Here is a 25,600-nt window from a genome sequence, read left to right on the forward strand (position 1 = left end):
TCAAAGTGGCAAAGAAGCGAAGCAAGCTGATTTCAAGCTGTCCTCTGATGACTGTGTGTGTGTGTTAGATGTGATTCAAATCATTTTAATGAGTTCCCTTTGTCCTCCCTACATATCAAACACAATACGTCATCAGCAGCTGCCGTCATGACGTCATTAAATCACAGACGTCATTAAATCCCGAACATTAACATAAATATCTTTCAATATATTTTTGTACGTATCTTAGTTCTACACAAAGAGCATAATTCAGAAAGTAAATTATGAATATTTTTGAAATTCCAATTATACACTTGTGGCTCTTACAGTAGGGATCATCGTAATGGTTGGTGATACCAGAGGGAACTCTTGGTATCTACGCACATGGGTCTGTATCTGGCAGCACAAACTTGAATTGGTGATAATAATAAGAGTATTTCTGAGTTTGCTGACAGATAACGGTACCAGCTGTAGCTGTAATTCATCTACCTGTACAACCACATGGGTGGCCAGGAACGTAAGGAACGTGGAAGCATTAAAGTACAGAGCAGACTGATCAACGTCCCTCACAAATAAGACAGCCTTAGAGTTAGTAGAGAGCACTCACCACTGTACGTGACAATCCGGATGGTGGAGTCCCCCTCTCCGAAACGTGTGATGGGAGTGAGGCGCACCTCGTAGGACTCAGGCTTTATGAGCTCCGTCAGGTTGTGTGTCATGAGCTCTCCTTTGTTGATTGCTCCGTCCACTGGGATCTCCTGCTCCCACCAGCGCTGCAATCCCATCTGGATGGAAAGAGGAGCCACACAGATACACAACATGCATGAACACACATATATTCTGGTCCATGAAAAGCATTCGGGACGTCAACCACTGCCTGCTACTTAACACCATGTCAGCAATGGGTTTGCATCCATCAGATTTTTTTATATTTTCTCTGAGAAGTTTCAGAAAAGTGAAGTTCAAGGTTATCCTCAGACTTATTAGTCAACCAATAACACAAATCACACTTTCAGCTGAAACTGAAATACATGATAATTAATAGTACAATTCAACATGCAGCGATGTCAAGATACATATATGGGTGGTGCCAAAAGGTTTAGGGGAGCCCTGTCCTAGATGGTGTAGTTTAAATCCGCCAATCGTTCTTCTAGAGATGACAGAACTGGGTTTCTGGCAAGAAAAGCTAATTTAATTGATAAAGGAAGTCGAAGGCTGATGGCTAAGTCTCTCTTGTTTAGAGTTGCTTTGATTATTCACTCTGTTCATGGTTCGAAGGTTTGGACTCAAGGGCTCGTGTTGGCAAGCATGACCAACATCTAGGCTGGTTAGGCTTAAAGGAAAAAGTTGTTCAACTACAAATCATACAGGTACATAGAATGTATGGGCATCTCAAAGACCATCTTTGTAGAGTGAGAGGAGTTCATGCCCTCCAGACTCTTTTATACCAACATGCGTATCTGCTCCTTTCAGTCCTCTGTTGACAGGAATTGGAATAAGTACAAGGTTACAAAAGTAAGTGGTTACAAAAATAATTGTAACCACTGCAAATTCAAAGCTGCTATGATCAATACTTATATATGTACATATGCAACACAAGGCACTATATATTTTATAGTATCAATACAAAATGAGAGCATGTAGATTACAAAGGAAATTCCTCTGAAGAGTTTGCTCCTGATATTTACAAATATGACCACAGCAAATATATATATATATATATATATATATATATATATATATATATATATATATATATATATATATATATATATTCCATTCGCTATCAGTGTAGGATGTCCCCTCTCATCTGCCAATTAACCTTGTCTATAGGCATTTGTATGATCTGCCAACATTAAATGCAACACAACAAAAACGTATTTTTCTCTGTAAGCTGTTGACAGCTAGCTGCTCATTAGCTACATTTACTTTCAAGGCAGCTCCCAGTTTCTGAATTCAAAGACCGCTATTAACGAGCAGCGGGAATTTTCTCATATTTGCAGCGAGAAAAATCCTGATTAATTTTCTTCATGAAAGATATATGCCTCAGTCGGCACTGTACAGGCGTTGTGTCAGTACAGTACGGCCAACATCATTGTCCTCTGCACACAACTGCCTCATTCTTTTAAACTTTTGTCTTTAATCATGCTCTGCAATGTTTTGCTATTCCTTTATACAGAGACCTTGAACTGACAGGAATTGTACATCTCGACTTTGCACAATGCTGAGCACACAAGCTGTCTTCAGGTGACTAAGCTCAGGTATCACACACAAACAAATGTGCTTGTGCTTTTGTCTTGTGACACAATGCAGCCCCTTAGAGATTCAAAGAAATAAAACAAGGGTTCGTTGCTGCCTTTTCTTGGGGGGGGGGAGGGGTGTACATCTAGGGTACATTTTATCCTTGAGAATTAGCTTAAGGGGAAGAGCTGCACAAGTTACAGCTTCTGCATCACAATTAGTGACTTTACATGCCCTTCTCACGAGCACAGAGAGACAGAGGTAGAGTACACGAAGGTGTGATAGCAGTGGAGCAAAGTCTGTGTGTGTGAACAATACCAATTAGGTAATTACTTAAGAGCCTAGGTGATACACAATTATGGGGTGCAAGTTCTCACCACCATTAGTTTGCAGGTAAATAGAGTGTTTTGTCTGGCACTGGTAATTGCAGATGGAACACTTGTCCCCCGATCCTTTTTTTAGTACTAAAGTAAAACAAATGTTTGAAGAGCACGGCAGCTAATTGCTATAAATTACACAGTATCAGCCTGTCTGTCTGTGTGCGTTTGAACCCTTTCAAAAGAGGATGTATCATTTCAAGAACATTTGATATGGAAATAAAAGAGTTGAAAATAACTCTTTTTTTTCCTAACAGTGGTGACAAAAAAGTACATCGGCTGTCTCCAAATAGACACACACAGATACATTAGAAGTGACACATCATCCTGTCATCCTGTCCATATTTGTCAGTCTGGCTAATGTCTGTAGATTGGTGATGAGGGGTTTGCAGATGTAAAAACATATTAATACACTTCATTAAACCCAACATTCTAGGACATGTGGAGTGTCACGCTGCAGCATTGATGACCAAACACATGGAATTTCACTCGCATGTTTTTTCCTTTTTTCTTCTGTATATTTGCTTTTGGACCCAGAGCCAAAAAGCTCTCCAAAACGTAATCTCATATACAACTAAATGCTCGTACTTTCTCGACATCATGAAATCTACTTAAGTCATACTTATGGAGCAACGCTTTACTTCAGGCAGAGCCCTGACGTTGCGTTTGCATTAACTGATTGCTATCATGTTTCACAATTACAGGATAATTAATTTTACATGTTGTTTTGTTACTTTGCAAAATTAATTAAATGCTCTTACTACTTTAAAGAAGCAATGGTATACTGTGGGTCAAAGTACAATGAATGTATTTAATTTATTATAATGGGGCATCCTGTCAGTTTACTCTGAGAATGAAGTCTTGGGGTTTGTATATTACGTCATCATTGTTCCCAAACTCCCACAACCCATTGCGTGTGTGTGCGTGTGTGCATTTGTGTGTGTGTGTGTGCGCGCGTGCGCGTGTGTGTATGTGTGTGTGTGTCAAAGCTCCAGGCAGATGGAGGCCTTCAATGCAAGTCTTGGCAAACACTGACTAAAACTCCAAAGAACCACAACAAAAAAAAGGAAACAAATTGTAAAATTATTTTGACATAAAAAATACGATATATATATATATATATATATATATATATATATATATATATATATATATATATATATATATTAAATGAGCAAATCAAGTCAAGTTTGAGCTGTTGATTGAGAGAAACGTTCAACTTTTCCAACGTTTTGAATCATACACATGGATCTTTGTACCTTTGTTCTGATTCCCATCGACGATCACCGAATCCCCGCGTCTGCGCTCAATTAAGGTTTCTGTTTACATCCTATTACCTTTCATTCGTCAAATTCCCCCACAGAGGCAGAGTGCCACATGTATTCAAAATAATGTGATGGCGGCAACTTCAAAATCACAGCAGGATTGATTAAAGCGACGGCGGGAGCCAAAAGTAAGACGTGAATAATCACAGTGACGGTGTATTGTTTGAAGAAGGCTGATCTACTGTAGATTGCCTGCATGTAGAATATATGGCTCCTATTGATCTGCCTGCACACCCTGACTTGACAGATCAATTGAAAAGGATGAAAGAGGTAGAGGAGGAGGAGGAGGAAGGGGATGAAGAGACTGAAGATTCCAAGATGGCAAGATGTAGGTTGGAGATGGGTAATCAACCGTCTGGACAGCCGAAGAGGCTTTGAAGTAGCCGACAACAGCATCAAAACAAAGCCGGATGTCAAACCTTCCCGTTGCACCACTGACAGGTGCGGGGATTTGTGTTTTGTGGTTCTCACCCTTTCAATGCCTTTTAGCCAGACCTTCCTTCCCATTCCCCCTTCAGACTCTATCTCTCACGGGAGCACTGGACGATAACACAAAGCAATCCATTACAGAGACATAAGGTCTACCAACCCTGAGCATTAATTCAAAAGAGAAAATGATAACAATTCTCAGGGAATAGCAGGGGAGCCGCTGCTGGATCTATAAATAGATCGAAGTGGTGTCGTCCACGTGCCGAAGCTTTCCTTCCTGCACCACTCTTTCACATCCAGTCTGGGGGTATCTCCGTATTTATTCATTTTCACAGGGAGCATCTCCTCCTACTCATTTCTCTCTTCCTCTCACTCATTTCCTCTCCCTCACCGCTGTTGCTTTTTTTTACCGCCTCTTTCCTGCTCCAACTCTTCCTCACCAAAAGGCATAACAGAAATCCTATTATCATTCTAAATCAATACTCTAAGCTGAGACTCAATCAATCACAGAGGGTGTACTGTATAGTAAAACCCGGGACAAAGTCAGGGAATTTTCCTTAAGGCAAATAATCCCTTTCATCTAAGACAATGGAAGATTGGTTGTTATGCCTTGGAGGAAGGAAATAATGGTCACAAAATGTACCCGCTTGAGATATCAAGGCAAGAAGGTGGAAACAAAATCAGTTTGCCCAAACACTGATTGTCTGCTAACGTAGATTGGGGGTAGTGATGTTCTCGAAATGATCAAGCTCAGATGCAGACATTGTATACAATCTGTTAAAAAAAAACTGTTGAAAATAGGCAAAGCAAATGTATATTCCTGGTAAACGCCTGTCAAGCGCAAACATGGGCTCCGCAGAACATCATTTATTACCAAACAGACCGACTAAGATAGTTGACAGAAAAATCATTGCGCTACGCTAACATAACTGGTTTAGAATGTGTTTTCAGGCTTCAATTCCTTGAGGGTGTAGTGTGAAACAAACATGAAATTATATTATTCATCGCAAGCACAACTGTCATGGTATGCTCGCTAATTCTGAGCAGAGCTGAGATGGATTTTGCATCGCAGCATGCACTACTTTTCTCTGATGTATGTTCGTTTTTTGTTTGTGGGGCTCACAATTTTGAACTTGACATGAACCGAAGTGGGTGCCACACCTGCTGCTGTAAATAATAAAAAGAAAATCTATAAAGACAAAATGGGCTCCACTCCGCCACGAGGAGAGAGAAGAAGGTGCACATTGATTGCCAAAGAGAGAAAATGCAACCACGCCATCCATCAATGCTACCAGCCTGTCATCTGTGTCATCTGTGGAGTTTACTTGAGAAGCAGGGAAAACAGGAGCTCTCTCCCTCTCTCTCTCTCTCTCTCTCTCTCTCTCTCTCTCTCTCTCCAGGGGTTCCTTTCCACTCTTCTGACTGAGCTTCTGATGGAGAGCAAAAACAGAAGCGATTCGTGGAAACCACAGAACCCGTTCAAACGACCGCCCGTGACAGGTTCTTAGTCATCCTGCCCGGCCTGCAGAGGCTCATTCACGTCCTCAAAAACTGCAGAGTGAGACAGTCAATGAATCGAGGCGTCAGATTTTGGCGCTGTCAAATGAAATACAACAAGCAAGCTGTGCAAACACTTCCATCTTAAATTTGCTGTAAAGGAGGTTTTAGGTGGCACAAAACGACTCTAATTCATCTGAGAAAGGTCGAAAAAGAGGCTCAATAATACCGATGATTCAGCGATTATTGCACCAGGAGCCAACATTTCAAATTCATGACAAAAGCTCCCTGAGAACCGATTTCTGTTGGACTGAATAACACTTTTCAGTGCAAACAGCATCTGAATGATGCACACATGGGCTACACGGAGAATAAGGAGAAGAAATAGGCTGGCAGGGGGGTGGAGGAGATGACTCGTAGCGGTCCTACCTGTCTGATGCCGAGTCTGTAGGCGACGATGCGGTCCACAGCGTTGGGGTTCATCTGGGTCCACTGGAGCTTGAAGCCATAGACTCTGGGCCGGTTCTGCCACAGAGGGCTGTAGGTATCGTAGTAGAACTCTGGAGGGTAGGCCTTGCCTGGGGAGGAAGCAGATGCATAAGCTCAGAGGATGAGCAACTGAATGTCTAAAAACGTAGCGGCTCCTGCAACTAACGCCTGCAAAACATCCCTGAACTGAATTAAAGGGATATTCTAAATATAGTCCAAGTAGTAGTAGTATTGCACTTCCATAAAGGTACTTGTGACAGAAATTTGTACTCATCAGCAGAGGCTGAGATACCTCTACAGCTGTGTGTCTACATGCACAGGCAGACTGATTATACAATGTAAACACTGTGAAAAAGCATTAAAATGCCTCAGAAAGCAGGACAATTTCACAGGATGTATTATTATTTAGTGAAATTGATGAGAATTCTAACTGTAATCACTGAATGTTGTTAAGTTATAATTATAATTATCATATTTTTTTATGAGGTCTCAATTCTTTGCTTGCAATTGAACCGTTACTGAACAGGCACGCTCTCCTTTGCTGCAGAGGTACTGTATATTTTGCACACTGTGCAGGCTTTAAATATGCTTGAAAAAAAGTAAACTTGTAAATGTTTAATTTGTTAACATAGTGACACTTCTTTAAAGCCGATAAGAACGTCTGAATTAACATGACAAAGCTGTACAGTATCTCTTTATCTGCACCATCTTCTGTTTGTTCTATTTATATTCACTCTACTGTATATGATATTCCTCGTTGCCGCTATGACCCAATTTCCCCCAAAGGATCATTAAAGTTTCATCTTCTGCTGCCATACTGTAGAGTTCTTTCATGGCGTTGAATCAAAGCGTGAACCAGATTGTAGGATGAATGTAACAAAGTGTCCGTGTAGCACATGCGTTACGCTCAGATTACCTCCTCGGTATAAAACAGTTCATGCAGATGGGACCAGACTAGCACAGAGATCCTTTTTCCTGCAATAGCACGGTTTGCTTTGTTGGAATCAGTGAGGATTTATTTTGCGACAGCAATGGTCTGAATACATCTTTCAAGATTTTTCAGCTTTCTAGTCACAGCCAGCGAGCTGATTTTCAGACAGCCGTAGTATAGGAGCTGGCAGTGGTGCTTTAATCAAGATCTAGAAACAGGCTTACAGGATGACCTTCCGGACAAAGAATAGTAATTTACCTCAATGTCGCGTTGCTGTGTTTGCCTTTGAGCTTGTTTATCGAAGGGTGACAATACCCAAGGTAGATGATTTTTAATAGCCACTGATAAGACAGTGGAGCAGCCATTGTTAGCGCAAACAAAAGCCGGACTGGGATTTGATGTACCCGAGTAGTTGATGTACGTCAGGCACTTGCATAAACCTGTCAACTTAGTTCATGTCATTGATGAATTATTATGGCATTATATCCCTAAACACTTTAGTGGTCTCCTGGGTATCTTCCCGTAGGCTCCTTTGTGTGAACAGATCCTTGAGCCATTTTGTTCCCTTTGATTAGATTTGACTTATGACACTGAGTGGAGGAAATGCATTGTGACTCGAGAGTCTGTAAAGGTTATGAGTTCAAAGGTTTATCTGTCTGGTTTCAGCTACCTGCACGGTAGTACAGTAGGCCCGTGGCTCTTAATCCTGAGTTGGATCTCAATATTGCAAACAACAGACATTTTCTGGAGACATTATATGAATAATAAGAAGCCTTGTCAAAACTTAAAATTCAAAAAATGTAAAGTTTTTTTGAAGGGAAATCAATCCATTCCAATGGCATCGCCGCAATTAGTGGATTTGCTCCATAGAAAAGGCGAGGTTTGCAAACAGTTATGGAACAGGCATCAGTGGTGCAAATGTGCCCTAAATGTGAATAAACTGAGCGAACGTCTTGTACTGTTAGTGACTGAGTGACCTGAGTTAGCAATATTAAACTCAGAGAGGTCTCTGAGCCTCTTTCCGGTGTGACCAGGCCTTACTGTTGGTGATATTCTACTAGCTGTATAGCTAAAGCCTGACAGCGTATTGCATGTGCCATATACCTCCATTGTTGCTCAAAAAGACATCAATGAGACACTGCATTGCAATGAACATGGGCATTGTGTGTTTGGAGTCCATTCAACAAACCCCACCCTGCCGCCATAAATAGTCACTAACACACCAGAAGAGTATTAATCAACAGCTGAAAATATTTCCCCAACAAATGCAAAACAGTGCTGTTGGAGTAACCTTTGAGAAAAACAATGCAGTGGCCAGCAGCTTTAGAAAATGCCCTCAATAGGAATGCAAAGTCACAGTATTGAGATACAGATTGTTGGACAGTAGAAAGAATACAGAATAACATATTTCATGCAGCATTGAGAGAGAACATTCAGTGCTGGTTTGCGTGTTCACTCAGCTGCATAATCATGCAACATTAGCAGTAACTGATGGGAAATCCCAAAAATATGCACATCGTCTTGAGATGACTTCTATACCATGACGAAGAAAATAATATGGGGAAAACATCCTGAATGCTTAAGTAGGAGAAAACATAATCCATAACATACTGGCATGTTTCATAATTTATTTAAGTGCTTTGTTCCCAAAGTTAAGTAGTAAACGCATTCACTTCAGAAGCAATCATTCACTTTTAAACAAATCCATTTGTTTTGACCCTTTGTAAGAGTTTCAGTCGGGCTCTGACTGGTTTGATCAATTCTCTTAATAATAAGTCAAAATCAGCTCTGAGGACATTTTGTTCTGTATTTTAGAAAATAGACCAGTTCATTGATTCATACTGGTGATCACTTTGCCTTTTACATGAATGATATATTTGAAATCTGAGGGAAAGGAACATTCATTCATCAGCGAGATGAAATCAATTAGAGAAAAAAAAAGCATCTCACAAAGTTAAAATGTCTATTGCGAGTTGAACCTTTCTGCTTTATAGCTATAGATCAGGGGTGCCCACACTTTTTTGGCTCGCAAGCTACTTTTAAAATGACAAAAAGATCTACCTACATTAATAATGGTAAATACCTATATATATATATACATGTATATATATATATATACATGTATATATATATATATATATATATATATATATATATATATATATATATATATATATATTAGGGCTGGGCACGTTTTCCACGTGTTAACGTAGAAAAACTATTAACGGGGTTAATTATTTGATCATGTGTTCCCTCGTTTGTTTGTTTTTTGCATTGGGAGGGGCTTAATGCTGCCGCACACAGGTGCTGCACTTTAAATCTCTCCCAGACGGCGCAGTTCAGACCTGGGCATCTTACGGCTCTCCCAGTCCGGCCTAGGTGAGGTCAATCAAAAAAGAAAAATAAATAAATAAGATGCACGCCATAAATGCAATACAACGGCACTGCTTTTACTTTGAAGGCGATTTACGTATGTGCGCGCGCGCTTCCACTGCCTCAGCGACCGGCTTGTTGCCAACAGACTGACGGGAAAGCACGTCTTGTTCTGCAGTTTCTGTCCTCAGCGAGCAGCGTGTGCTGCCGCGAGCCGCTCCGCCTCACAGAGCATTAATCACGCATGCGCAAAGCCACCGCTGAGATACCTGACAGCTGTCCTTCTCCACCTCATTCAACCAGACTTCAGTGCACTTGTTCAAGTCAACACAGACTGGACTTTTCTCACTGAGTAAGAAAAACTGAACAGAACAACATCACTTGTTCAAGTCAACACAGACTGGACTTTTCTCACTGAGTAAGAAAAACTGAACAGAACAACATCAAAAGCACTGATTGCTTTTGTATAAAGTTAATCAATTGTTCCCTGATTTCATCGCATTTCTTCCCTAGCATATATTTTTGATTTATATACTGTTGTTAACTTGCTGTTGCTCCAGAGTGCTTGTTATATTGTTCTGATAACATTACTTTAAAATAAAAGCGCACAATACACTAGTTTTTACTTCATTATTGAATTTGGCGCATAATGCAATTTATCGCGATTAATCTCAGAAAAATTATGCGATTAATCAGTTAAATTTGTTTGACTTTGCCCAGCCCTAATATATATACGCCGAGTGTACTTTATATTTACAATATTGGCGTACCTTGCATAACTGCATGAACCCTTATGACACAATACAATTCTGTAAATTTTTGGTCATTACATTTTACTCTGATGACTTCACTGAATGGAACCAGCAGGGTTGCATAGTCTGGACAGTAGCTGCTGGTAGCCAGCCTCAGGCAGACTTCCAAATGGTCATCAGTTATGGTGGAACGGTGTTTGAACTTAATATTTTTATAATATTATTATACAGTTGGCCTTCTCCAGATGCGCACGGAACAGCCATCTTTAAAGAGCTCTCGCTCGAACAGAACAGGAGATCTTCGTTGCCACATCCATGATCTCTTTCACGTTTAGCATTGTAGCGCATAATGCTTGTTGGTGCATTATGCAGTGGTAATTAAGGAAGTCGGGGAAAACATTGTCCTCCCTGTACCTGGCAATAAATCCAATCAAGCTGCCAACCATTGTTGGGGGCACCGTCCGTGGTGATTGACAATAATAGGTTTGTTCGAGATAAGCCAGTTCTGCGCAGAATCGATCGGCAGCGATCGGCGCGCAATGCATGCCGGTTGGATTTTAGTCTAACTTGAACCCGAATTGATCTGACGTCATGCACATGTGGTCATCAATAATCTCACGTGAGCAAGGCAGCCCCCGATTTCACAGCCAGGCGCCGCAGTAGCTCTCCACCGACTGCATGGCGCAGTGCATGATGGGAAACGCCTGGCTGTCGCCACATCAGAGAGCTGATTGGCTCTTAGATTTGACAGCAAACACGTGTTGTAGAAAATCTTGTGCCATACTCGAAAACTCCAAATTTGGAATACTTGTCAGGCCTGGTGAAAATAGCCTAATGATAAAGCCGAACCCCCCCCCCCCCCATAAAATGTCTCTCTAGCGCCCCCTAAAAGTTGAACCGGCGACGCCCCTCACCCAGAATGTTTTTTTAACTTTTTTTACTACTAAAAATTCACACATGTCCATCTCCACCTGCTCTATATAAAGTCCGCCTACGAATATCTTCCGCCATTTTGAATTTAGTGAAAAACACGATTTTGCACTTTTCTCCTACACGCTTGGTCGTTTTCATACCAAACTTGGTGTAAATCATGATTGTCGTAGGGGTCATCAACACCGAATTGAAATATATTTGATATCTCATTGCGTTTAGGAAATATCGACCAATTAACCTCTTAGGGGTGTGTCTTGTTTCTAAACACTCATAACATTAAAACTATTTTGACAAACGACTCCAAACGTGGTGTATATGTGCACATTGCATCCCCTAACTTGCAATAAATCAGTCAGGCGATTTAAACACGAGGGGGCGCTACAGTAATTCGGGCAATTTGGGATTTTTGGGCCATTTTTGTAATTTTTCGCCTAAATTTGCCTTTCTGCCAAAGCCTACTCCTCCCACAATTTTTATGCAATCGACTTCAATTCTGTCACGCGCTCCACCGGGGTAAAAGAACGTCAGACCGGCAGGCAAAGACTCTCGACAACGACCCGCCGGCGACCCTGAATGTGCCGGGCGAGCGAGGACAATTTTTTATTTTATGTGTAGTTGTAATACTTAACGCTCGATTGTTGACTATTAGTCTCATGTTTAATCTAAAATCATATCTTGTGTGGTTGATAATACAAAATCACACACATATCAAAACCATTAGTAATGTATTTCACAGGCAGACATAAAAAGAACCAAGGATGCAGCTAGACCCACATTTCTACATACATATATGTTTATAAACACATATGAATAAATCCAAACGTGATCTGTAAACTACAAGAAGCCTAAAGTTCGGAACTAACAGGAAATCCTTTTTTCTGTGACTTCCTGTTACTGACTACTTTGAAGGCAGCTGAAAACTGTCCGACTTGACCGCAGTTTTTTGACTCCGCCCCCTCCTGCTCCCGCCTGCTCTCGTCTGGATTCCAGAAGCGAGGCGCAGCTCTTTCGAATGAGCTTGTTAATTTGCCCACCGGGAGCTGCGTTTTGTCAATAAGGTTTTTGAAAGAGTGAAAAAAAAGAAAAAGAAAAAAAGGCAAACAAATGTTTTAATGGCATTAGATCTACCTGCGATCTACCCGCACTTCTGGGCACCCCTGCTATAGATGCTATAAAAGAAACTACCTCTATATGGTTCACTGAAATAACACAAGAAAAATATATTTTCTCACCCAAAAAAAAGCAAGGATAATTACTGTCTGCAAAAAAAAAAAACTTTTTAAAGTATTTTTCTTGGAGCGCAGTTCCAGGAAAAGTAGAGACAAACTCAAACGAGTTGTTGTCTTCTACTCAGAACATACAATCTAATATAATGACGGCCTTCAATCCTTATAATACGTTACTCGTGAAGCACATTACCTAACCCACTTACTCCACTTGAAACCGATAACCCTGGGTGGGAGACATTAACACTAAGTATGGACGGCTTTTTTTCATCCTGTTTATAACAGCGGACCAATGCAATGATTCATAACTGCTCAGTAAAAACACTTCAGGCAAGACGTTGACCTTGTTTGCAGACTTCCTTGCCTTCCCCTCCGTGAAAACACCACCATATGCTGAGCGGTGCTGTATGGTGTAGGGCTGATGTGTGATGTAGGCTTTTGTGGCAGAAATGACGCGTACATATGGATGAACAGCTGGCCAAGACTATGCCAACACCACCGCACCAATAGATAACTGACTATAGGGAAAATACATTAGGGACATTAAAAGACTTGGTGGTAATTGCCTGGTTGTGTCCTTCTGGGATAGAAAATGAAATCTCTTCTTTCTTTTTTTTAAGGGAAATGGCAATGAACTTGAAATGAGTCACTTCCACCCTCTAACTATTCAGCTCATTCTTCCTCAACTTCCTCCCTCCTCTCTTAATCCACTTGCACGCACACATAAACACACACACACACACACACACACACACACACACACACACACACACACACACACACACACACACACACACACACACACACACAAAAAGAGCCAGAAAGATTTTTATTCGTTGATCATATTCACTGGGACTAGATTTTGTTTGTCTTGACCCGATGTGACTTCTGATTCAATCCTTCTTTGTGAGTCGGAATGGGAGGCTGCTCTAATGACTAACCTTGTGATATTGTATTGATATAAGATAGGCAGAAGCACAACAAATAGGTCAGAAAATAAAATAAAAAACTAGATAGATGGCAGAATAGATAGTGTCTGTCCTTGTAGCATCAGTCATCATACAGGGTCCATCAATGTCTGTGTGTCTCTTTGCGGTATTCAACATCATCTGCCGTCTACGGCCGCGGTGAAGTTCAGGTGACAGACCATAAAGGCAGATAGCCGAGTTAATAAAAAACATGCCTGGAACTCGCAATTGTTCATCGGAGACCAACACTGATATGGTTTCTAAACCCCTGAGATGGAGAAACTTGCAGGTTTAAAAGTAAAAATCAATTCTTTTTTTTCCCTTCTTTTGCTTGAAGATATGAAAAATGATAACCGCACACACAAACTAAAAAAGGTCAGATCGTACAACTAGATTGAAGCTAAAAAAAAGCCCAAGAGGCCTATTTAAAACAAACCTCAAAGAGCCAAACAAACATACAACAAATAAATCAAGATGACAACATCGTTATTCTTAACAGGTGATGGATCAAATAACTATGAAAATAGACGAATGAGGAACAGAAATAAGATAGTGTGTGTGCATGTGTGTGTGCTAGTCACACTACAATAAAAGAATTTCTCAAACATAAAACATATGCAGATAACTCATTGCAGCCAACTTTGGGCACCATGTCCCACAAAGTGGTTTCTGCATCATTAGGAACAATGGCAACAAAATAAAGGGAGACTGGGACCAGACGAGCACATCACAATATGCAAACAATGACTATCTGAACATTGTCCCTGAGCATATACTTCTCTTGTGATTCATGACTGCCAAAAAGAGGAATTAAATGTGGGAAAAATGAGAAACCTTTTTTTGTGTGAATTTCCTGCAAAACTGCAGAACGCATTGTTTGGGAGGCTGTTCAATGAAAGTAAAGATGGAGGGAGGAGTGCAGAACTTTGAACTGATAAAATAAATGCACAGCCTTAAAGGGACACTTCACTGATTTAACACATGCCTCCATGGTAGAGACGTTTTCAGTTTTCATGGGGTGGCAAGAGAATGTCACGGAGACCTCACAAAGTGGCATCTCTCTCTCTCTCTCTCTCTCTCGCTCTCTCTCTCTCTCTCTCTCTCTATATATATATATATATATATATATATATATATATATATATATATATATATATATATATGCATATATATACTCTCTTTAGTTGTTGTTGTTGTTGTTGTTGTTGTTGTTGTTGTTGTGCCTTTTAAACGGGGTCCTTATGTATGATGCACTGATGACTGATTTAAAATGTGGATGTTTGTCTGCAGAAAAGCAATTCAGAGATGTCGGCACACACCAATGAATATTTGGGTTTAGTCAGGTTTAATCTGTCCCCAACACAATCAAACAGGAGTTACTATTAGGCCTACTAAACAAAGCACGCTTCAACAAAACAACCGGCCACGACTGTTCAACTGGGCCCATTCTGTATTTGCTACTAGTGGAAGTTGGTAACCGAAAACACACATCAACAGTTGTCAACTGCATCAACAACTAGCGGCAGTTGGGTGAGATTGTATTAGGTGCTCTTGTTGCATTCAATTGCACTCTGACGTCAGAGTTTTGCTCTTTTCCCCAAGCAAAAACTTTTCATGAATATATATTTTAAATAGATTAGCCAAAAATGGGGTGTCAAGGCATTTTATTTTCAAGGTGACGACTTCCATCCCCTGGAACCGCTATGTTGCTCTGGAGGGAGCTTTATAAATTTTAAAAACAACCCTGATGATGTCATCAGGGTTATCACAGCTTGGGCTTGAAAACAGAAAGTGTTCGGAGATAGAGTGAAGGATACTTTTGAGTTGCATTGTGGGAGATAGGACCCAGGGTTTTTAGAGGGTAGCTCATACTCTTGGCTAAAAGTCAGAATATCTTAGTCTCTGCCGCAAGAGACTGATTTAATTTTTTTAAAGTATTCTTTCAAAATGGAAATTTTGAAAGAATCTGAAGGAATTTTTGAAAGAATTTTGAAAGAATCCCCCCCCCCCATCACTGCATCATCAGCACACACTTGAAACCGGAGGGCAGGAAGTACAGTAAATGCAGACTAGTGCAGAAAGCATCAACTGCATCAGACTGGAATGAAGTCAGTGTCAAAGAAAAGCAGCAGGAAGTCTCAACAGTGAAATACTTATTTTCTTCATCCTCAAAATCTAACTCTTCAGAAGAGCAGGATTTCAGCATTTGCCAAAAAAGTCAGGGTTCCCATGACAGAGAGCCTGAGCCAAAGCTCAGTGGTACACATTACATCCCTCTGAGGGGTCTCACCCCGGGCACAATTCAATGGCCAACTTGGCTATTACAGCTGACTCACTGTTTCCACAGATGTCCCAACGACTTGGCACATAGGCATTCATGCACATACTCTCCTCTGGCACAATGCACCGTTTGAGGCAACGGCATGGCAACGTTAACATATAGCATCGCACGTCGACTGGATCGGTGATGTAAAATGGAGCCGCGGTAGCCTCGGGCCAAAGCATCTGACTGATGTGTTTATTGCACATCAACACGGCGCGAGGGGTGGGGAGGCAGGCAGGCAGAGAGCGCCGAGGGAACATCCACCGAGGTGTCCACCTGTCTTCCCTCTGTAAAGTGAGCAACCCAAGATACTACCTAACTGCATGAGCCAAAACAAATATTTAATGAGCATCATCTTGAGATGGGCTCCCAAAGTCATAGAGAGGAGGTGATGTTCTCTCCAGTAGGTTATTTATTCCAGCCACACTTGATCTCATTTTGTGGCGATTGAATTTCAAGATAACATTTTTAAAACAAATCTTAAGGAATAAGAGCCGGAGTTAAGCGAACGGGGCATGCCATATTTCATGGATGATGGGAGGAACAAAAGTGGATTTTCTGCACCATGCTCCCGCACTCAGGGGGTTACTAAAAGAGCCTCCATACCTTTGGCAACCACTGAGTCCAGATGGTGAGAATCTGGAGCATTGGGCGGGAGGAATGGAGCGGTGGTGGGGGAGAAAGGGAAGGAGGGATGGAGGATGAAAGGGGAAGGAAGGGTAGGAGAGAGGGAGGGAGGGAGGACATGAGCAATAGCAGGCGAAACCCCAGCCCTGTTGAGAAAAACAAATGGCTGGAGGGGGCTATCCGCTTCTGTCTCACTGTTCTACCTGTTTCACCAGGGACGACTGATTTATGACACGGGAAGGGGGCGGGGGGGGTACAACGAAGGAAAGAAACAGCGAAAGAAGAAATGGAAAAGGGCAGCAGGGAAGCTACGATTAGAAGACGGCAAGAGATGGATGGAAAGACAGGCAGTATCAAAGAGGAGAGCAACCTAAGTGGCAGAGGATCAAAGTGACAAATACTCCTCCTGTGACCCTGCAGCTCCCGTCTCTAATGGGAGGGCCGGGAGATTGAAACCTCGGCCGGAGTTCCTGCGGTCACTCAACATGGCCAAACTAATTTGGTTCTGTCATAACAACACAACTAGGAGATGGACACTTGGAGTTCTTGATGAAAGAGAAAACAACAACAGGCATTTTAAAGAGAAAAATAGCAGAAAGCGGGTAAGCGTGCATTATCTGAAAGTACAGGTTTGCTGTGTGGGAACGAGCGGATATGATTGACGTGTCCTCTCCAAACTGACAATCTATTATCATCTTTTTCTATTCACTAGTCACTTAAATTAATTGTCCATCACACGCATAGACATCTGGGCCAGTAAAACACAGCGTAACAAGGATTGTCATGTGTTTGAGGAGCCAATTTCAACTGTCCGAAAAGTTCACGGTGAACACTTTAATTAGCAACTGGAGGAAGGAGTCTGATATGTAACATGAAATCATTAAACAGCAACTGTGCAATCGCAACATCAGCAACTTTGGCGAGGCACAAACTAACAAGGTAACTTTGGATTTCGCCACACCTAGACCAAACAACGCCCTGTGGGTAAAATCAGCTGCTTTTGTCCTTCATCTTCATCGTCTCTGAATCCTTTATCTGGATTCAGGCACCCATTGTTTTTTGAAAAGTGTTAAAAGCAAATGTTTAAATCAAGCACTCTTTACCTGTAACCTGGAAGGTGCATTTGCCGGCGCCCGCCTCGTTGATGACATTGCAGGTGTACTCCCCCCAGCCGTCTCGGTTCAGGCTGCGGATGGTGTACTCCGTCTCGTCTCTTTGGGCGTCAAAGGCTCCGGCGTGGAGCAGCCGGTTTGAGAGGAGCCACTCGAACCGCAGCACACGGGAAGGGTGGGCCCGCAGCACCCTGCAGGTCATCACCACGGGCCTCCCAAGGCCCTGACGCATCTCCATGTAAACCGGCTCCACCGTCGGAGGGTCTGAGCGGGAGACAGAAAGGGGTTGAGATGAGTTCCGCCGACATTTTATAGGGACTGAAAAGGATAGTGCAGGTTAGTACAGTGGAAATAATATAAAGGAATATGAGAAGAAGAAAAAATGAGATAAAGAAGGTAAAGACAGAACAGAAGCTATTTGGGTGAGGGCCTTCCTGGTCTCTGACCTCCAGAGATACTTGGAAGGAAACAAATATCTGGAAAAGAGAAAATACAGTCGGAATAGTTTGTTAAAAACAATACAAAGAAATGTGAGGAAAGTGTGAGAAAAGGATCACACTGGTTCTGAGCATTGTTCTCGAAGCTCGCCGAAGACCTAAGGAGCACATAACGGGAGAGTAAACAGAAGCTTTTTCAACGACAAGCAACACATATTTAAATCACGCATTGACAAAGAAAGGGAGAGAAGTATTTTAGACAGTCTACTATTTTAACATGAACGGGAGCCAGTGAGCCAGAGAGGTGGAAAAAGGTGAGATTGAAACACATTGCAAGTAAACTCTAAACAATCACCACCGCAAAGTCAATATGCCTCAGCAATAAATGAACAACGGCAAGTGAAAACAATCGCAAATGGGTGCAGGGAGATCAATTTTGCATGAAAACTAGAACAATGTTCTGAATGGAATCCGTCACGCTTCATGGAAAATTGTTAACAGGATGATGAAGTGCACCTCAAGCTTTTAAAAAAAAAATTGAAAATTAATAACTTATTTGAGTATCTGACAAGGCTTCACCTCTTCCCCCACACAGACAACCTGGTGGTGAATTATTGAGCAAAGTGAGGGGATGATTATGACTTGGAAACAACCCTTTCCCTTCCAATGCATGATTCTATATTCTATATTCTTTATGTTAAATGTGTGTTTGATTACGTTCACGGTAACAACACGCGTGGGTTTGTGAGGACACGTTGTGAAGTGCTGCTGTGTGCCAGCCCCGGAATGGTTATGAATCATTTCCCCATCTCATCTTAAGCATCTTTGCTCTTGCTATGCTCATACAGATGCTTGACAAAAGTCACGGCGGGGCTCGAAAAACAACAGTGAATGCCGAGGGGAGGAAACAGAATGACACAAAGACGCTTAATTGCCTGCAATTTGCACATTTCCTGACTCATTAAAGGAGAGGCGGGCTCTAGCCAAGGCTGGGGACGGTACTTTTTAAAAATGTAATATGTTACAGATCGCTGATTACCTGATTGAAACTGTAATCTGCAACATAATTCCGGACATTATTCACACACAATGTTACAATCTAATTACTGAACCTTCTGAACTTTATAGGATATGCAATTAAAAGAACAGTTTACTCATATTTACATCATGTAATGTTATAATTATATTAATGGCATTATTTACAACTTTAATCACCCTTTTTATTTTTGTGCAAGATGCTTAAATGTCACAAGTGGGCTAGCCGCGCGAGACTGTGTTACCGGTGTTACACGATGATTAGGCGTGAAGAGTTCTTTAATTTGTGCACAAACACACACACACACACACACACACACACACACACACACACACACACACACACACACACACACTTTATCTTTGTCCCTTTTCTCGGGTTGTTTATGTGTTAATTTACTTATCCGCACCGAGTCGGGCATGACCCCTGGACTCCATCGGAGTCTCTGCTCCACTAAGCGCCCAAAGCGAAAGCTTGACAGGAGAAGCCGGACACACAGCCGTCCGTTGTTACAGATTAAAGTAAGCGTCTACAGATATTGACAAATATCTTTTCTGGCAAAATGGCCGACGTAATCGCAACATCGATATCATCACAAGTTTATTAACATGTGGGGAAATTGCTTCACTGTGGCATCACTGCTCACAAGCTTCATCTATAAGTTATTTTGTCTGTTTTCCAGTTGCTAACTTTTATTTAAATTTGTTTTCTGTTGCGCATCATTGAGTGACCTCAGCCTAGGCCATGGAGCAGGGCAGCTCCTCCCGGCCTGAAAGATACACAAGGAAATGTGAACTGTAAAAAATCATTTTGGATGCGAAATAACACACAAACTCATCTAAAATGTTACTTTCTAATTATCACACACAAAGCAAATGAGAATACCCACTATGCTTAATGACCAACTATTAGATCGCATAATGACTTGCTGAAATGTGACAAATAATAAATCATAACATACGGGATGACAGCAAAAAAGTAAACACAAATATTCCAAGAAATTTGGACTGAAAAGAAAATGGGCAGAAGAGGTTTGCAAACACAGTTTGCCTCCCTCAGCTGACGCTGTTCACAAGGTGGAGAGTAAAGCGGCTTTCATCTCCCCTGAATGAAGCAGCAATCAGTTCCTTCTTCAAATGAGCCTTGCCTGGGCTTTTACCCAAACCCTATGGCTTATTGCTCACTCCAAAAGAAGGGTCTGAATCTCTACTTATCACATTAAAATTGCAGGTCTGTGTGCGGTGTTGAATCGCAGCCCAGCTCCACAGCCTCCCTGAGTGGCACTACAACAAATTGCAGTAAGTGCATTTCCATTGACACAGAAATACAACATGAAGACAGGGTTTGGGTCTGCAGCAAATACAAAATAAAAAAATCTGTTATATAACCAAAACATCCTTTAAACAAGGGCACATGCCTCATCTCCCCCTGTGTTTCTCCTGTGAAACAGCTGCCCGGCGAACACGGGGAGACGGGAGCGAAAAGGTCCCGCGTGATATTCCCCGAGCAGCGCTCGCCATGCTAAGTGTAGCGGCGAGGGGCGGCGGGGGCTCGGAGTAGCTGTAAGTCGCCGGGAAAACCCTGTGCACTGGCTGAGATGTAATCCATCATCAGTCACCGGTGGATTGTTTGACAGTAATGTGGAGAAAAACAACATTCAGGAGCACAGAGGCCTTTTCCCCACGGTCCATATAGGCCCGCATCAGCAGGGAAGCGGACCGAACAAAGACACGGGGGGGAAGGGGGATGTGTGTTTTCGAGCATGCGTGTGCAAGGCTGAGGTATGTGCACGTGTGCGGCTGCATTTCTGAAATACTGCTTGCCTGGTTTTCTACTAACTTCACCTTCAGAGTCAGAATTGGTTCGATTCGTCTTCCATGTGTTTCGGGTGAGCGCATCAAGAGAAGGACACGCAACCCCTGCGGGCAAGCCCGCTAGAGTGGGTTGTTCCGTACAGTCTGAACGTGGACATGGAGTCCGTTCCTTCTGTGATTAGATGTGCGTCGGTTTGTGTTGTTTTTCTTCATTCTCTTTTCTCCTGAGAGGAAAACAACGCTTCTGATTTCTATTTAAATAAAAGGCATCAACACAACAATATCTAAATAGTTCATGTAAAAGTCCTGCAAATGCAAATCAAATCTAACTACAGATCTATTATCAGCGAAATATACTTGAAGTAGGGCCGGGCGATTTGGCTAAACTCTATCTAAAGTAATTTCATGTCTCTAAGGGTACATGTCACGATGTAGAATGTCTTCCATAACTAAGTAGTCTAGAAATAACCACTTTGTAAGGCCTATTTGTTTGCTCCAGTGAAAACAGACCAAAAATAAAATACCTAACTAATGAAAAGTATTTTCTTACGTATTTAAGAACTTTATCGACAATATTTCCAGCTATACATTGTGATTTAACTGAGTTTGGTGAGATTTTTTGAGAAATTTGAGTTGGCATGTGCTTGTTATTAACATCACCGTTCGTACAACTGTGTGTTTATGATTACATAACGTACAAAAACACAACGTTCTTCATCGTTCTAGTTTCTTGATGTTTTTTCTTTTTTTCCCCCGTACTATTATATTCTAAAAGAATATTGATATTCTTCAAGGTAATGTTTCAAAGTTGGACATTCCAGTATCGGGAAAACATTAATACTGATGCTGCTCAATACAACTAAGGGGTCAACCGGGAAATGGGAAAATTTGAATAAAATGTACTTAGTTATTTTACTATATCGGTGCTCCTCGATACATGCAACTTATTACTGAGTAACATGTGACATACCTGCGCTCCATTCAGAAATACGTCACGTTTTTCACACAGCAGCCTTCAACAGCTGCTTTGGGGAGTATGAAAGAAACAAAGGCTTTGCTTTTTGTATGGAAGCACTCTTGTGGGAGAGTAACCTTTGTAGAATTACATGCTTCAATATCAAGTCTTGATAGAGGAAATAACATTCATTAGGAAGCCAAACTGATATATATACAGAATATGAAATGATAACCCCGATTCAACTGATTTATAATGAATCCCCGTGTTGAATAATGCAAGCCCCCATTGCCTCACGCTGCAGTCGCTGCAATCAAACAATGAGCTTAAGCACCATCTGCATTACCATATTGTTATTAAAACTTAGGGATAATTTATGAACTTAAATATACAATTAATGATAATCAATGTAGACTCTTCAGTGGCCTGGTGAGCCGCTAATAGGTTTAGCTCAGCCATTGACCAAGTTATGAATTATTCTGTCTGAGTTGCCTGTTTACAACTTACATACGCGCTGACCTTTTCCGGTGTGGATTTGATGCGGCTGATCAATTCAATATTGTTCCATAAGAAAAGGGTTATTAAAATTTCATCCCCCAAAATGTGGTGTGTGAGCCCCGCTGTAATGCAAATGATTAATTTGCTGGCGTCGGGCTAATGTGAATCACTCTAATGTGATTCACTTTAGAGTGGGCCTCAGGGGCCGGCATTGGAGGCCTTCTTGATGCAGAAAGGAAAATTAATTAAAAACAATAATCGTGTAATTCTGCTCATTACTTTTGCACAGACAGTGGCTCTTTATCCTGGTGTGTCTTTTTGATGCATGTCAGATAGCAGAGCCACTCGCTCAGGGGGACAATCGCACCATGGCATGAGGCAGGTGTCACGGACGGCGTGAGAAGGGTAAAAGAAACCCGTACATCTGGAATGAAGTGAAGCTTTATAACTGACTCTGACTCTGTGGTATCTAGGACAGGAGACCACTCTATACCTCCCTTCTCCCTCTATGTCTCTCTCTTTTTCCTCACAAGCCCCTGGACCATGCCAACCCAGTCTGCCTAAGAACATTAGGGTGTCACAGCTCGGGATTTGGCGTTTGCAATTCTATTAGAGCGAACGACTCTAAAGGCGGACGTCTTCCATTCCCTCTACCTCTCCTCCCGGTGTCGCCTCTGCCAGCCAACAGATGCAGGTTTTTACATATCAAAGCTGTTGACTTGCCAGAGTCGTTCTTTCACGCCTCTAATGCTCTTTGCTTCAGAGGACTGTACCTCGGTCCCTTGATCAAGTTACTAAATGCGGCTTTGCACATGGCTCACCACCAAAGGCGGGTGGCTCACGCTGGGACCTGGAAATACAGGCGAGAAAAAGCATCTCAGAAGGATTGGCTTGTGCTTACACACCATGGGACAGGCCAAGAGAAAGGAGGGGGCGGGTGGTGGGGGTTGGGGGAGAGGGAGCATACCGACAGGCACGCTGAGCAAACAACAAACACGGGGTCGGATGTGTTAATAAAGTAAATTATCGAGCTGAGAAAGAGGAGCAAAGGTTCACGTCTTTGGCAAACCGTCGGTATTTACTAGCGGCGGACACATTTTTCCCCGGATAGACTCAAATTGTGTCAAAGCAATCCAACACCTCGAGTACAAATTGTAGTGCTTTTTAAACTTGTGCTTTGATGCCAACTATTAATAAGGGGAGCAGAGCTGTCTCCGAAGAGAACACATGGCAGAATGATTGATTCATCAACGCCAAAGCCCTTAACTTTTCTTCATTATGCGTTCTCGCTTTGAACATGGGGAACAGATGTCGTGCAAGAGAGGTGCTTTATTAAAATAATATTACATGATGAGAATGTTATATTCTCTGGATACATTGTGTTGAAAAGGAGAGGCAGAATTATCAGAAGTGAATGGATTTTCTTCACTTTGTGTGTGTGTGTGTTCGTCTGATGATGCAACCGTATGTCTGAGAATAGATCTAATGGTATGTGTTTTACACATGAGGCCGTGCAGTCTCAAGCGACGGCCACGATATTACAATTATACATTTTTGGAAATATAACAGGGGATCTATGTGCACTTAAGCATTTTAGCACCGTTTAAGAAACAATCTCCTGAAACACGCCTGAAAAGCGCATATCACATGATGAAGTAGTGCAGTTAAATAGTAGGGGGGGGAGCCAGAGAGCGCCTGTCATTCAAAGGTCGTGGACCTTTGTTAGACCCTCTGAGACTTGCGGGTTGCCGGATCATCAAGAGGCTGTAGGCTGGGCTCACTATTAAAGCTGGAGAGAAGATATTGGTATCATTTAAAAAAAGACAATATATGGCATGCATTGATACAATACCACGCTGGGAGCTAAATAACGCTCCAAAGTGAAGCTGAATTTCCGAGAGGGAAAAAACGGGTGTGGTCTTTTTTTTTAAAGTGTCTCTTGACAATTCACCTCAAGATGTGTGAATGGGTTCTTTGGGTGCTGTTCCCAAGCAGCTTTGGGCAAATATGGTGGATTAGAATATTTCTGCATTGTGGGGTGCATAAACTCATGGAATTGCTTCCATTGGGAATGACCGGAAAGCTGAGACACATTAACCAAATCCGTGTAACAAATGGTTTCAACAGAGACATAATTGAGCATTGGGAGTGTTATCATATACTACCGTCATAAACCCATATACATTACAACTTCAAATATTTTATATATGCATATATAAATACGTATGACCAGAGACCTCCTGAGAGTAAAAAGGTTTGTTTGTAAGCTTTTACTATATCATTTTGGATTGAACTAGGCCATAAAGGTATGTAATAAATATTTTTAGTACTCATTACACATTCAGTGGGTAGGCCACCTGGATTTATAGTCTGAAGGTTCTTTTCCTCCTCTCCTCCTTTGAGACAATCTGTTATATCAGACAATGGGCTAGTTTGACATTCAATATACTGTGTCGTTCTACATTTCTGTTACTTGTTGACTCATATTTGTAACATCATATCTGTCTTGTCTTCTTTATGATTACTCAAATTTGAGATGTTTCTCAGACTGAGGACTTTGTATGAGACATCTTCACTTCCTTCTTCCTCTCTACGCCTGATCTTTTATCCCCGATGTCCCCTGGATGTTACCCAGTTACACAAAGGCTCAGTCACATTTCCAGTATTCCATTATTAATCTGCTTTGTTGTTTGCCAACATTTTAGTGTTCAATAAGCACTGAATACACATGCATGATGGTTGTGGTAACAGATGCTTTATTGCTATACTTAGCTGTTTGCAACGTCTGTACCAGAGAACAGCGTCTGTCTTTTATGACGTGTATATTAGCAGAAGGAAAATCGTAGCATTCATTCTCCTTCATAACACTTTGAAGGAGAAGTGACATGTAAAGAAGAAGAAAAAAATAGTTTCTCCTCTTGACTGTATCCTGTTATTTTGTCTTTTAACTTCCTTTCTACACTGTAAGTGGAAATGTTGTGCGCCTCCATTTTAGGAAACATCTCACCACTTTAATAGTATAATGTACAGCGTGAAGTTCTGCCAGAACTCAAAGAAAATAAGAGACTTTCTTCTTCAGCAGTCTGACACATTGCTATTTACAAAGCATCACTAATCAGATCAGTTCTCCTTCCACACAGCGCTGGGATCAGCTGGTCTGGTTTCCGTTATAATAGTGATGGACATGGCGAGTCAAAATGTGTCGGTATTTATGTGGCCATTCAAAAACTCTGTTAACACAGTATTTCCTCATCTAAAACACAGTGAAACCGTATTAT

The 25,600-nt window shown here is 41.6% G+C and overlaps 1 protein-coding gene across 1 annotated transcript in view; it reads right to left on the reverse strand.

Moving 5' to 3' along the window:
- The window catches only part of LOC306733749 (MAM domain-containing glycosylphosphatidylinositol anchor protein 2), a gene marked incomplete at its 3' end in the record, with an annotated part of 170,422 nt that overhangs the window by 21,763 nt on the left and 123,059 nt on the right, over positions 1-25,600 (reverse strand). The window contains exons 10-12 of the mRNA XM_079215043.1: positions 17,574-17,846; positions 6,278-6,426; positions 587-764 (exon numbers count right to left, since the gene is read on the reverse strand). Coding sequence (XP_079071169.1) covers positions 587-764; positions 6,278-6,426; positions 17,574-17,846 — 600 coding nt within the window. The remainder of the gene's footprint in view (positions 1-586; positions 765-6,277; positions 6,427-17,573; positions 17,847-25,600) is intronic.

The sequence above is a fragment of the Taurulus bubalis genome, assembly GCF_910589615.1.
Source record: "Taurulus bubalis genome assembly, chromosome: 3".
In the NCBI taxonomy this organism is placed as follows: Eukaryota; Metazoa; Chordata; class Actinopteri; order Perciformes; family Cottidae; genus Taurulus; species Taurulus bubalis.